We start from the raw sequence: 12,912 nt of genomic DNA on the forward strand, positions 1-12,912 counted from the left end.
TAGAGTCAGAGCTGAAAAATATCAAACCTCTCAGTTGATTGCTTGACCACCTTCACTAGCACTGGATGCCGATCATTATCAAGGCATTTCGGCAAAAAAAAAATCTGCACACTCTAGCCTTCATTTAATTATCATTGGTTATACGATCCATGTAAAATTTGACAAAAAAAACGTGCAAGCAAGTGAAACTTTACATAATAAAACCCACTCAAATTTCAACCATGTTACAGAGCACGAGGGCTCAATCAGTTGCATCAAAATTGTGCGCAGTAATTTTAGACGCAAAAGGGGATTGATGCAATAAAATTTAAATTTTACCATGCAACGTTGATCCATTCTTCTGTATAATCACTAACCTGGTACACGATTTATATGGAAGTATACAAGAAAAGGAAAAACTTTAACTCCTGTATACTTTTTGAATTCCACTTTGGTCCCATATAAACTGTGCAAACAATATTTTAGCGCCCGCCATTCTTAGTTTTTCAGACGATTTACTATGGGGAAATTTTACTTTTGCGAAGAAAAATCGCTAGGAGCCACCCGTAGATCCCTAAAAATAAGTCGATGAATGATTTCTGTAGAACACTTCGTGCGGAATCAGACCTCCGAAGACTGCAAACCACTGCGACGTTCGTAGAAAAAGTTATTAAGCCTCACCCGATCGATAACATGACGAAATTTTATTATTTACTAGCTGTACCCTGCAAACTTTGTCTTGCCTACTACGTTTTATGACGTTTCAAGACCAAGTCCCGGTACGCGGATTGCATGGAAAATCAATTTTCAAAAAATCTCAGTTTTTCCATGTTTTTCACCTCATAAACCTTCTTTGAGTGAAAACTAACAGAACAAAACTTAGACGACCAAAATTGGACCTTCCGTTCGCAAGTTATGCGCGGTCCCACGTATGCCACTGCATTTTTATATATATAGATTTATTGTTAATCCTTACGTATCAAACAACGTTGGCATGCCATTCGGTTTTCAGTCAATAACTTTTTCCACATGGCTTAGATCGCTTTGCGGTCTTCGAAGGGATGGTTTCTCGTAATATTTCCAACAGATATCATCCATCGATTTTTTTAGGGGTTAAGGGGCAACCTGTGGCGATTTTTCCTTGAAAAAGTTGTTTTCCCTATAGAAATCGTATGAAAAATTAAAATGACTGGCGCTAAGATATAGTTTCTCCAATCGAGCTAAAATTTTGCACAGTTGATATGGGGCCAAAATGGAACTCAAAAAGTGTACAGGAGTAAAATGTCTTTTTGTGTCCCACACTTAACGCCTCAGGAATCTAAAATGTTTTGATATGACATGATCGCTCAAATTTTTATCAAGATTTTGTTCTTTTACGCATATTTATCGCTTGCATCGATTTTGTTCACCTTCGTAATTTCAGCGATGCTTCCAATCATGATTTTACAAAACTGCCAGTATCTTAGTTGTGGTCAGAGACTACTTTCTTGCTGCCCATTTTTCTGGTTATCGAACATTTTCCATGATTTGATGTTTCGCATGCATGGGTTTGGTTCACTTTTTTAATTGTCCACTTCCGACGGGACACCTGGAACCGGTTCCGGAACATAGCCTGTTAGAATATGTTATTTGTGGGTTGATTGGTAATTATCGGTGACAAATATCGGAAACAGTTAGTTTAGCGTGACGCGTTTCGACCTACTATTCTTCGATCATCATCAGACGCATTTAGCCGGATGCATCCTTTAAACTTCGTCAGTTTAATATATAAGCGGTTCAGATTTGGTCTGAAACTATTTTCCTGCTTACCGTTCATCTGGTTATTGATAAAGCCGCTATTTGGTGTGTCGCACGCATAGGTTTGGTTCACCTTTTTAATTGGTCTCTTCTGATGGGACACCCGGTACCGGTTCCGGAACACAACCGGTTCAGATATGTTCTGAAACTATTTTCCTGTTTTCCAGATGAACGGTAATGGTTATCGAAAAAAACCGCTCTTTGATGTGTCGCATGCATGGTGTTACGGGACGGACGAAAAAATCTCCAAAGACAGACTCGTTTTAGTGGAGTAAGCTTCAAGCTGCAAAGTTTTCTTTATTAATTGCATGTTTTTTACGATTTTTAGGTTACTTACAGTTTTAGTTTTCTTCGTTAATTTTCCGTCTATTGTAACAATTTTGTCCTCAATGTTTTTGTGTTTTCTGTAGAAATTTTTGTTTTAGTTCACAATAAATTTTAATTAATTCAGTTTTACTCACTCTCTTTTATGTATAAGAAATAAATAAATTTTACTATTAGGAAACAAATTCACGTGTGCTTGTCTTCTCACTTCGTGTAGCTTTGTGTCATGTTGGTCTAGAGAGTTAACAATAGTGTCAGTTGGGCGACAGCAAATAATTTATAGGAATGTATTGGTAGAATCGAAGTTGTTTGGGCGGTACTGAACGACATGGGTTCATCCGCTTACACATGGGTTTGATTCACTTTTATCAATTGGCCACTTCCGGCCGGACACCTGGAACCGGTTCCGAAACACAACCGGTTCATATACGGTATGAAACTATTTTCTTGCTTACCGTTCATCTGGTTATCGAAAAAAAGCGCTCTTTGATGTGTCGCATGCATGGGTTTGATTCACTTTTATTAATTGGCCACTTCCGGCGGGACACCTCGAACCGGTTCCGGAACACAACCGGTTCAGATATGGTTTGATACTAGTTTCCTGCTTACCGTTCATCTGGTTATCGAAAAAAACGTTCTTTGATGTGTCGCACGCATGGGTAATGTTCACTTTTATTCTAGGCCAATTCCGGTGGGACACCTGGAACCGGTTCCGGAACACTACCGGTTCAGATATAGTCTGAGACTATTTTCCTACTTCCCGTTCATCAGATAATCGAAAATGCCGTGGTTTGATGGGTCGCATGCATGGGTTTGTTGCATTTTCATATCTGGCCCCTTCCTGGGGTACCGGTCTGAGACACCTAAATGGCCATAACTCTGGAACGGCTGGACCGATCTGAACCATTTTCAATAGGAAACAATGGGACCAGATGCCGCGTCGAATGAACCATCGGTCGTTGAAATCGGTTCATATTTACTATCTAAAAATGAGGTGACCTTTTTTGTACACATACACACACACATACATACATACACACACACACACACACATACATACACACAGACATCATCTCAGCTCGCCGAGCTGAGTCGATTGGTATATAACACTTGACCCCTCCGGGGGCTCTATCAAATTTTCGTTTTTGGAGTGAACATATAGCCTTTCGGTACACCTTGGTGTACGAGAAAGGCAAAAATACTGTATGCATTTTGCAAGCAATAGCCAAAGAATTTTCAGAGAAATTAAGGAAGAAATTCTCGAAGAAACTGCTTGAAGAATTTACCAAGAAATTCCAAAAGAAATCACCGTTTTGCCTTTCTCGTACACTAAGTGTACTGGAAAGGCTATATGTTCACTCTAAAAATAACATTTTGATAGAAGGTCCGGAGGGTCGAGTAACATATACTAATCAACTGAGCTCGACGAATTGAGGTGATGTCTGTGTGTGTATGTGTGTATGTGTGTGTGTGTATGCGTGTATGTGTATGTACAAAAAACTCACATCACTTTTTGGCAGTAAACCTCAACCGATTTTAATGACCGACGGTTCATTCGACGCGGAATCTGGTCCCATTGTTTCCTATTGAAAATGGTTCAGATCGGTCCAGCCGTTCCGGAGTTATGGCCATTTACGTGTTCCGGACCGGTACCCCTGGGAGGGGCCAGATATGAAAATGCAACAAACCCATGCATGCGACACATCAAACCACGGCATTTTTGATCATTTGATGAACGATTAGCAAGAAAACAGTCTCAGACAATATCAGAACCGGTAGTGTTCCGGAACCGGTTCCGGATGTCCCGCCGGAAGTTGCCAAATATAAAAGAAAACCATACCCATGCATGATACACATCAAACAGCGGCATTTCCGATACTCTGATGGACGGTGTTCAGTCCGCAACGCTGCGAACTGAAGAAGGAGCACGTATCGTTCACGTGAAGAAAGCGCAAGCAAATCGAGGTAGCAGCACGCAATCTTCGCATGAAGGAAACCCCCCAAAAAGGAGCCAATCGCCACGCTGAGAAGGAGGAAAAAACCATCGTCGTCGTCGACGGCCGTCGAGGACGAGAGCCAAAGAAGCGCTACTTGGTGGCGCGAGCATCAGTGTTGTTACGCATCTCGTAGTGAACAGAAGCAACAGCAGAGAAGTCAAGCCGGCGAGCCAAGCCCGGCAGAAGAAAAGTGTGGGCCGACGATGGCCGAAAGAAAAGTTATGTACATAGTGTAATTAGTAAATTAAAATGAATTAGTACAAAATCAGTGTGTGTGTCGTTTGTCTCTGAGCCGGAAATTCCCTTCGTCCGCCAGTCGCCTGCGTGTCCGATTGAGTCCTTTTCAGGGCTAGAGTTATTTGGAGATAGTTTTCCCACCCTATGGAGTTCGCCGCTGGTCCGTCGGTCGCTGCATGGCAGTTTCCATACACCGAATCCACTTGGGGAATCGGTGAGACCGGCGGGCGCGCTGCAATCAAGGCAGCCTGGAGAAGAAAAGCAGTTTTACAGTCCACTGCAACACGCCGCAACATGTTTTGGTCCGATCGAACCGGATGGTTTGGTTCATCATCGCTGCTGGCTGGAACGCATCGCGACTGGGCGTGATTGAGTGGAGTGGCTGGCTTGGAGACAAAAACACACACCGCACAAAAGTTGGAAAAAGTGAAGCAAAGCGAAGACTGGACAATCGAACAAGAGTGAAGTGATTAACTGCTAATGAACATTGGACAAAAGTGCTAGTGCAAGTGATTAATTAAGAATCATGCCGCCGAAGCGTACACCTGTGAAGAATATGGAAGGTGGTGGTAGCAATTCCGCCGCCGGCAGCAACGACGACGCAGTGGAAGAGTTCGACGCGCTGGTGCACATGCGTGGCTCAGCAAAGGCAAAGCTGACACGCGTCAAGCACATGATGGATCAAATCGTAGAGGAGGAGATCACGCTGCCGCAGGTCAAGGTGCACCAGAAGAAAGTGGAAGCTGCCTACAAGGAGTATTCGGACTACCATGAACGCATCATGGTGATCTGCCCACCGAGTAAGAGACAGGATCAAGACTGTAAGTACGTTGAATTTGAAACATTGTACGACGACATTTCCCTCGCTCTCGAAACATGGATCGAGATGCTGAGTCAAACGAATCGTAACCAACAACCGATTGTGGTTCAACCGTCGCTTCCTCGTGCCATTCCGCATTTCGATGGCAAATACGAGCAGTGGGAAAAATTCAAAGTCATGTTTAGGGACGTGGTCGACAGATCGAATGATCCGCCACGAATTAAGCTCTACCATTTGGAAAAGGCTCTAATTGGGGACGCAGCTGGCATAATTGATGCAAAAACCATCGCTGATGGCAATTATGACCATGCATGGGAAATTTTAGCAGGAAGGTTTGAAGACAAGCGACGAATGGTTGATCATCACATCTCTGGGCTACTCAACATGAGAAAAATGTCACAAGAAAGCCACTCTGAGTTGAGAGAGTTGGTCGATTCATGTGTTGGTCATGTCGAAAATTTGAAACATTTGGGTCTAGATTTTACTGGGGTATCAGATACAATCGTAACGCACATCCTATCCAATGCGTTGGACGATGAGACAAAGAAGTTGTGGGAATCCTCGGTCGCCCATGGGGAATTGCCTGAATACGAGGACACTGTCAAATTTCTGAAAGGTCGCATTTCCGTACTTGAACGTTGTCAAAAGTCCACTAGTGATAGCAAGGTCAAACAATCCGCGCGTGGTGCAGTCAAAGGACTCGTGTCCGGCAAGCAGTCGTCGAACGTGAAGGTGAACGTGGTGTCATCAAGCAGCTGTGAGTTCTGTGCAGGAGATCATCTGGCGTTTAAGTGCTCTACGTTCAACGGATTATCAGCGGAAGACCGACTGAAGATGGTGCGTGATAAACAGGTGTGCTTCAATTGCTTGCGACGTGGTCACCGAAGCGGAGAATGTAAATCGAACAAGACGTGTTCGAAGTGCAAACGGAAGCATCATACGCTGCTCCATACAGAAGGTGGTTCAGTGCAAAATTCAAGTTCCAGCAATTCCAGTGGGACAGATCAGCAGCAGGTTCCAAAGCAAGCGGCGCAGTCAGACAACGCAAATGTTCCGGGTAGCAGTACACCTAACACCGTGGCTTCGAATGTGGTCGAGAAGCCAATTTCGCAAGTGCTGTTGCTGACTGCAATGGTCAACGTTTTGGACAAACATGGAAAACCGCAATCATGTCGCGCTCTTTTGGATAGTGGGTCCCAGGTCAACTTCATCTCGGAGGCGATGTTGGAAAAGCTGCAAGTGGATCGAGAAGAAATCGACATTCCCATCACCGGAATCAACAGCGTCAGATCCAGCGTTCGACAGCGGGCGAGGGTGGAGGTTCGTTCGAAGCAGAATGGTTTCAAGATGGAGTTGGATTGCTTGGTCTCGCCGAAGGTAACAGGAAACCTGCCGACCTTTGAGGTTGACGCTGCTACATGGAACATTCCCGCTGGAATCCAGTTGGCAGACCCTACGTTCTTCCGTTCAGGACAAGTGGATTTGCTGATTGGAATGGAATGGTACGACGATATACTCAAGGCCGGTCGTCTGAAGCTATCAGAAGATCTGCCTACGCTCCGAGATTCGCAATTTGGCTGGTTGGTTGGTGGAAGATATGTTAGTGCTTTTTGTGGAACAATTGTGAACTCTAATGTGGCGACACCATCAAGTGACTCTTTGAACGAACTGATGCAAAAGTTTTGGGAAGTGGAAAGTGTTTCCAGTGAGCAGTGCGTGAAGACTGAAGCTGAACAGTGTGAGCAGCATTTCCAGTCTACGGTTCGTCGAAATGAAGATGGTCGATACGTAGTACAGTTTCCACTTCGGGAATCAATCAGCCAGCTTGGAGATTCGAGACCAATGGCGCTGAGGAGATTCTACGCACTGGAGGCAAAATTGCAGAAGAACCCGGACATCAAGAAGCAGTACGACGAATTCGTGGATGAATACGAGCAGCTTGGACATTGCAAGGAAGTGCATGAAGCGGAAGATCCTGTTGGTTTGCAGAGATGGTATCTACCGCACCACGCGGTACTCAAGCCGTCGAATACGACTACCAAGTGTCGCGTCGTGTTTGATGCATCGGCAAAGGTTGGTGGAATGGCATTGAACGACGTGATGATGGTTGGCCCTACAATTCAACCTGATTTGCTGACGATCATTTTGAAATTTCGTATGTATCGATATGTGCTAAGCGCTGACATCGCTAAGATGTATCGGCAAGTGTTGAAGGACAAGTGTCATACTCCGCTACAACGCATTTTCTACAGGAAGAAGCCCAACGAGCCACTGCGTGTCTTGGAGCTTCAAACTGTGACGTACGGTACAGCTGCAGCACCATTTCTGGCCATTCGTGCACTGTATCAACTGGCAATCGACGAGGAAGCAGAATATCCTTTGGCAGCGGAGCTGGTGAAGAAGCTGTTCTACGTGGACAACGTACTTTTTGGTGGAAACAATTTGGTAGAAGTGAGAGACCTCCAACGAGAGTTGATTTCGCTACTGCAACGCGGAGGTTTTCATCTACACAAGTGGGCTGCAAACGATGAACGACTCCTGGACTCTATTCCTGAGGAGGATCGAGATAAACTGGTAAAGATTGAAGAATCTAGTGCCAATGAGGTAATTAAGACCCTTGGGCTTATGTGGGATCCGGTCGGAGATGATTTTCTGTTCCGGGCCCAATCTGACTGCAACAATCCAGCACCGACAAAACGGCAAGTTCTGTCCGTTATAGCAAGGCTTTTCGATCCCCTCGGCCTGTTGTCACCAGTAATCGTTCTCGCAAAGGTTTTGATGCAGAAGCTGTGGAAGAACAAGATGGATTGGGACGATCGGCTGGATGAAGAATTACTCGACGACTGGAGATATTTTTTGAACGCGCTGCCACTTGCAGAGGACTTCCGAGTTCCTCGGCGGGTAATTTCGGAGGAAGCGGCAAGGATTGAAATCCATGGATTTGCAGACGCGTCAAATACAGCCTACGGAGCATGTGTGTACCTTCGGTCGGTGCATTCCGATGGTACTGCGAGTTCGAGCTTAGTTACAAGCAAGTCAAAAGTCTGTTCCATAACGCCTATGTCCATCCCGCGCAAGGAGCTGATGGCAGCTCTACTCCTGCATCGATTGGTTAAGAAAGTGGTTGACGCAATGGAATTGGAACACGTTCCGGTTACTCTCTGGTCCGACAGCCAAGTGGTCATTGCGTGGCTAAACAAGCCGTTGGACTGCCTGCAAGTATTCGTGAGGAATCGTGTAGCCGAGATTACAAGCGAAAGTGAACATGTTTGGAAGTACGTTCGCTCTGCAGACAACCCAGCAGATATTGTATCGCGAGGCATGCCAGCGACAGCGCTCGCGACGAGCAACCTATGGTGGAATGGATCGTTTTTCCTGTGCAGCGCAGCATATGACGAAGTGGTTCCTGCAGCTCTGGAAGATGGAGAGATTCCTGAACTGAAGCCGGCAGTAGCTGTCAACGTGGCAACTGTATACGAGGAGCTTCCGATATTGACAAAGTTTGAGTCATTTCGGAAGACACAAAGGATCATCGCCTATGTTTTAAGGTTCATCAAAAACTGCCGTAAGATTGGTGAACGAAGCACTGCAACGACGCCCACGATTTCTGAACTGAAGGAGGCAAACAAGCGGATCATCCAAGCGATCCAGAGGAGCGAACTTCAGGATGAAATCGATCGCCTGCAAGCGGGGGAGCCATGCAAGAGAATCGGCAATCTGAACCCTTTCTTGGACGACGGATTACTACGAGTTGGAGGTAGAATTCGTCACAGCAAACTAGCATACGAGGTAAAGCATCAATGGATCGTTCCGGACAAGCACCCCGTAACGAGAAGACTCATCGCAGCGGTACATAGAGAAACCCTGCATGCTGGTCCGAGTAGCGTGATCACAGCCCTAAGAGAGCGCTACTGGATACTGAACGCCAGATCGACGGTACGAAAGGTGACGAGAAGTTGCATCACTTGCTTCAAATCAAGCCCGAAGCTTGCTGAGCAGTTCATGGGAGACTTGCCATCGTATCGCATCACCGCTGCACCTACGTTTTTGAAAGTTGGAGTAGACTTCGCTGGACCTATCTACATAAAGCAAACCGCTAGGAAAGCAGCTCCAGTAAAAGGCTACATATGCGTATTTGTCTGTATGGTTTCGAAGGCAATGCACTTGGAAGTGGTGGAGAACCTATCCACTGAAGCGTTTTTGGCAGCACTACAAAGATTCGTATCCAGAAGAGGAGTACCCGAGGAAGTGTATAGCGACAACGGAACGAATTTCATCGGCGCGCGATCAGAGCTTCGTGAGTTGTACGAGCTCTTCAAGTCCGACCTAGCCAACGGTAAGCTATCACAGTTCTGTCAAGTCAAGGAGATTAAGTGGACCACGATTCCCCCAAATGCACCTCACTTTGGAGGGCTATGGGAGGCGGGTGTTAAAAGCGTGAAGTCTGTTCTGAAGAAAGTCTATCAGTCCGCCTCTCTGACAATAATGGAATTTGCGACCTTGCTGTGTCAAATCGAGGCTATTCTGAACTCTAGACCTCTTTTTGCACATTCCTCTGACCCCAATGACCCAACCGTTTTAACCCCTGGCCATTTAATGATCAATAGACCTTTAACTGCTATCCCTGAGCCTAGTCTTGACGACATCCCCATCAACCGCCTGTCAAAATGGCAGCACATTCAGCTTCTTCGACAGCATTTTTGGCAACGCTGGTCGAAAGAATATTTGGTAGAGCTTCAATGTCGTTCGAAGTGGACGAAGAAGCACGTCAATGTAGTCCCTAACATGATCGTCCTGTTGAAGGAAGATAACGTACCACCTCAACAGTGGAAAATGGGTAGAATCGTCAAAACCTATCCAGGTCCCGATGATCTCACTCGTGTCGTCGACGTTCGTGTGGGCACCAGCGTTTTTAAGCGGCCAATCCACAAGTTGGCACCCCTGCCCATCCTCGAAGAAGAACCACTATGTTCAACACATCAGGACGAAGATTCCAAGGAGCCACCAGTGTCACTCTTTTCCCGGGTGGCAGCATGTTCAGTCCGCAACGCTGCGAACTGAAGAAGGAGCACGTATCGTTCACGTGAAGAAAGCGCAAGCAAATCGAGGTAGCAGCACGCAATCTTCGCATGAAGGAAACCCCCCAAAAAGGAGCCAATCGCCACGCTGAGAAGGAGGAAAAAACCATCGTCGTCGTCGACGGCCGTCGAGGACGAGAGCCAAAGAAGCGCTACTTGGTGGCGCGAGCATCAGTGTTGTTACGCATCTCGTAGTGAACAGAAGCAACAGCAGAGAAGTCAAGCCGGCGAGCCAAGCCCGGCAGAAGAAAAGTGTGGGCCGACGATGGCCGAAAGAAAAGTTATGTACATAGTGTAATTAGTAAATTAAAATGAATTAGTACAAAATCAGTGTGTGTGTCGTTTGTCTCTGAGCCGGAAATTCCCTTCGTCCGCCAGTCGCCTGCGTGTCCGATTGAGTCCTTTTCAGGGCTAGAGTTATTTGGAGATAGTTTTCCCACCCTATGGAGTTCGCCGCTGGTCCGTCGGTCGCTGCATGGCAGTTTCCATACACCGAATCCACTTGGGGAATCGGTGAGACCGGCGGGCGCGCTGCAATCAAGGCAGCCTGGAGAAGAAAAGCAGTTTTACAGTCCACTGCAACACGCCGCAACAGACGGTTAGCAGGAAAACAGTATCATACAATATGTGAGCCGTAGGTGTTCCGAAACCGGTTCCGGGTCAAATGTAAAAGTGAACCAAATCCATGCATCCGACGCATCAAATCACGACTTTTCTAATAACTTGATGGCCGGTTATTTAGGAAGCCGGCTCAGACCACATTGGAGACTGCCGGTTGCATTCCGGAACCAGTTCCGGGTGTCTCGCCGGAAATGGCATTGTATAAAGGTGAACCAAATCCATGCCTATGACACATCAGAGCGCGACTTTTTGATAACCAATTGAAAGATTAGCAAGAAACTAGTCTTCGACCATATCTGAACCGGTAGTGTCCGGAACTGGTTCCGGATGTCCCACCGGAAGCAGCCAAATATAAAATTGAACGAAACCCGTGCATACGACACAGCAAAAGCGCAGCTTTTTTCATAACGTTACAAACGTTAGCTATACGTCAGACTATACAGGGTGTTAGGTTCGTGAATGCAATCTTTTTAAGGATAGATAGAGGATCATAAATAGTGAAAAAAATATGTACGCATTTGATCCAATCTCAACCCAAAAAGATCACAACCCTCTTCTACCCAAAAAGATCTTTCAATCTATTGGTTTCTTAGTAATATAGTTTTCAAAAGCAATAAGCTCAAAAATATTGTTTTTTGCCTTTATCGTACACTAAGTGTACTGGAAAGGCTATATGTTCACTCCAAAAATGACTTTTTGATAGAAGGCCCGGAGGGTCGAGTCACATATACCAATCAACTCAGCTCGACGAATTGAGGTGATGTCTGTGTGTGTATGTATGTATGTGTGTGTGTATGTGTGTGTACAAAAAAAACTCACATCACTTTTTGGCAGTAAACCTCAACCGATTTTAATGACCAACGGTTCATTCGACGCGGAATCTGGTCCCATTGTTTCCTATTGAAAATGGTTCGGATCGGTCCAGCCGTTCCGGAGTTATGGCCATTTAGGTGTTCCGGATCGGTACCCCAGCAAGGGGCCAGATATGAAAACGCTACAAACCCATTCATGCGACACATCAAACCACGGCACTTTCGAAAATATGATGAACGGTAAACAGGAAAATAGTCTCGGGCCATATCTGAACCGGTAGTGTTCCGGAACCGGTTCCGGGTGACCCGCCGGAAGTGGCCAAATATGAAAGTGAACCAAACCCTTCATGCGACACATCAAACAGCGGATTTTTCGATAACGTGATAAACAGTAGGCAGGAAAACATTCTCATACCATATCTGAACCGGTAGTATTCAGGAACCGGTTCTGGGTGTTCCGCCGGAACTGGCTAAAGATGAAAGTGAACCAAACTCATGCATGCGATACATCAAACAGCGGATTTTTCGATAGCCTGATGAACAGTAGGCAGGAAATTATTCTCGGACCACTTCTGAACCGGGAGTGTGCCGGAACCGGTTCTGGATGTTCCGCCGGATGTGGCAAAATATGAAAGTGAACCAAACCCATGCATGCGATACAACAAACAGCGGCTTTTTCGATAGCCTGATGAACAGTGGGCAGGGAAACATTCTCAGACCATATCTGAACCGGTAGTGTTACTGAACCGGTTCCAGATGTCACACCGGAAGTAGCCAAGTATAAAAATTAACCAACCCCTTACATGCGGCGCATCAAATCGCAAGCTCTTCAGGCAACCTGATAAACGGTTAATAAAAGAGAATAGTTTCAGATCATATTTGGATCAACCGATAGAGTTCCGGAACCGGTTCCGGGTGTCCCGCTGGAAGTGGTCAAATGTAGTAGATATCAAAACCCATGCCTGCGGCACATTAAACAACGGCTTATTAAATAACGTGATGAACGATTAGTCAGAAAATAGACCACAACGAAGATCTTTATAAAGGCTACCGATAGTGTTTCAGGACCAATCTAGGGTGTCCAGCCAGAAGTGGCCAAATGCCAAAAAGAATCAAACCTATGCATGCGACACATCGTTCCGCGGTCTTTCTTTAAACCATGAAGAACGATTAGCAAGAAAATAGGCTCAGACCACATTAGAGGCTACCGATAGTGATGCAAAACCAGCATTGGGTACTTCCTACAC

At 45.7% G+C, this 12,912-nt stretch overlaps 1 protein-coding gene across 1 annotated transcript; it reads left to right on the forward strand.

Annotated features, from left to right (window-relative positions):
• Positions 1-4,860: 4,860 nt before the first annotated feature.
• Positions 4,861-10,215, forward strand: LOC134286892 (uncharacterized). The gene has a single exon (XM_062848590.1). The coding sequence runs from the start codon at positions 4,861-4,863 to the stop codon at positions 10,213-10,215; it is 5,355 nt and encodes a 1,784-aa protein (XP_062704574.1).
• Positions 10,216-12,912: the final 2,697 nt, after the last annotated feature.

The sequence above is a fragment of the Aedes albopictus genome, chromosome 2 (genome assembly GCF_035046485.1).
Source record: "Aedes albopictus strain Foshan chromosome 2, AalbF5, whole genome shotgun sequence".
Classification (NCBI taxonomy): Eukaryota; Metazoa; Arthropoda; class Insecta; order Diptera; family Culicidae; genus Aedes; species Aedes albopictus.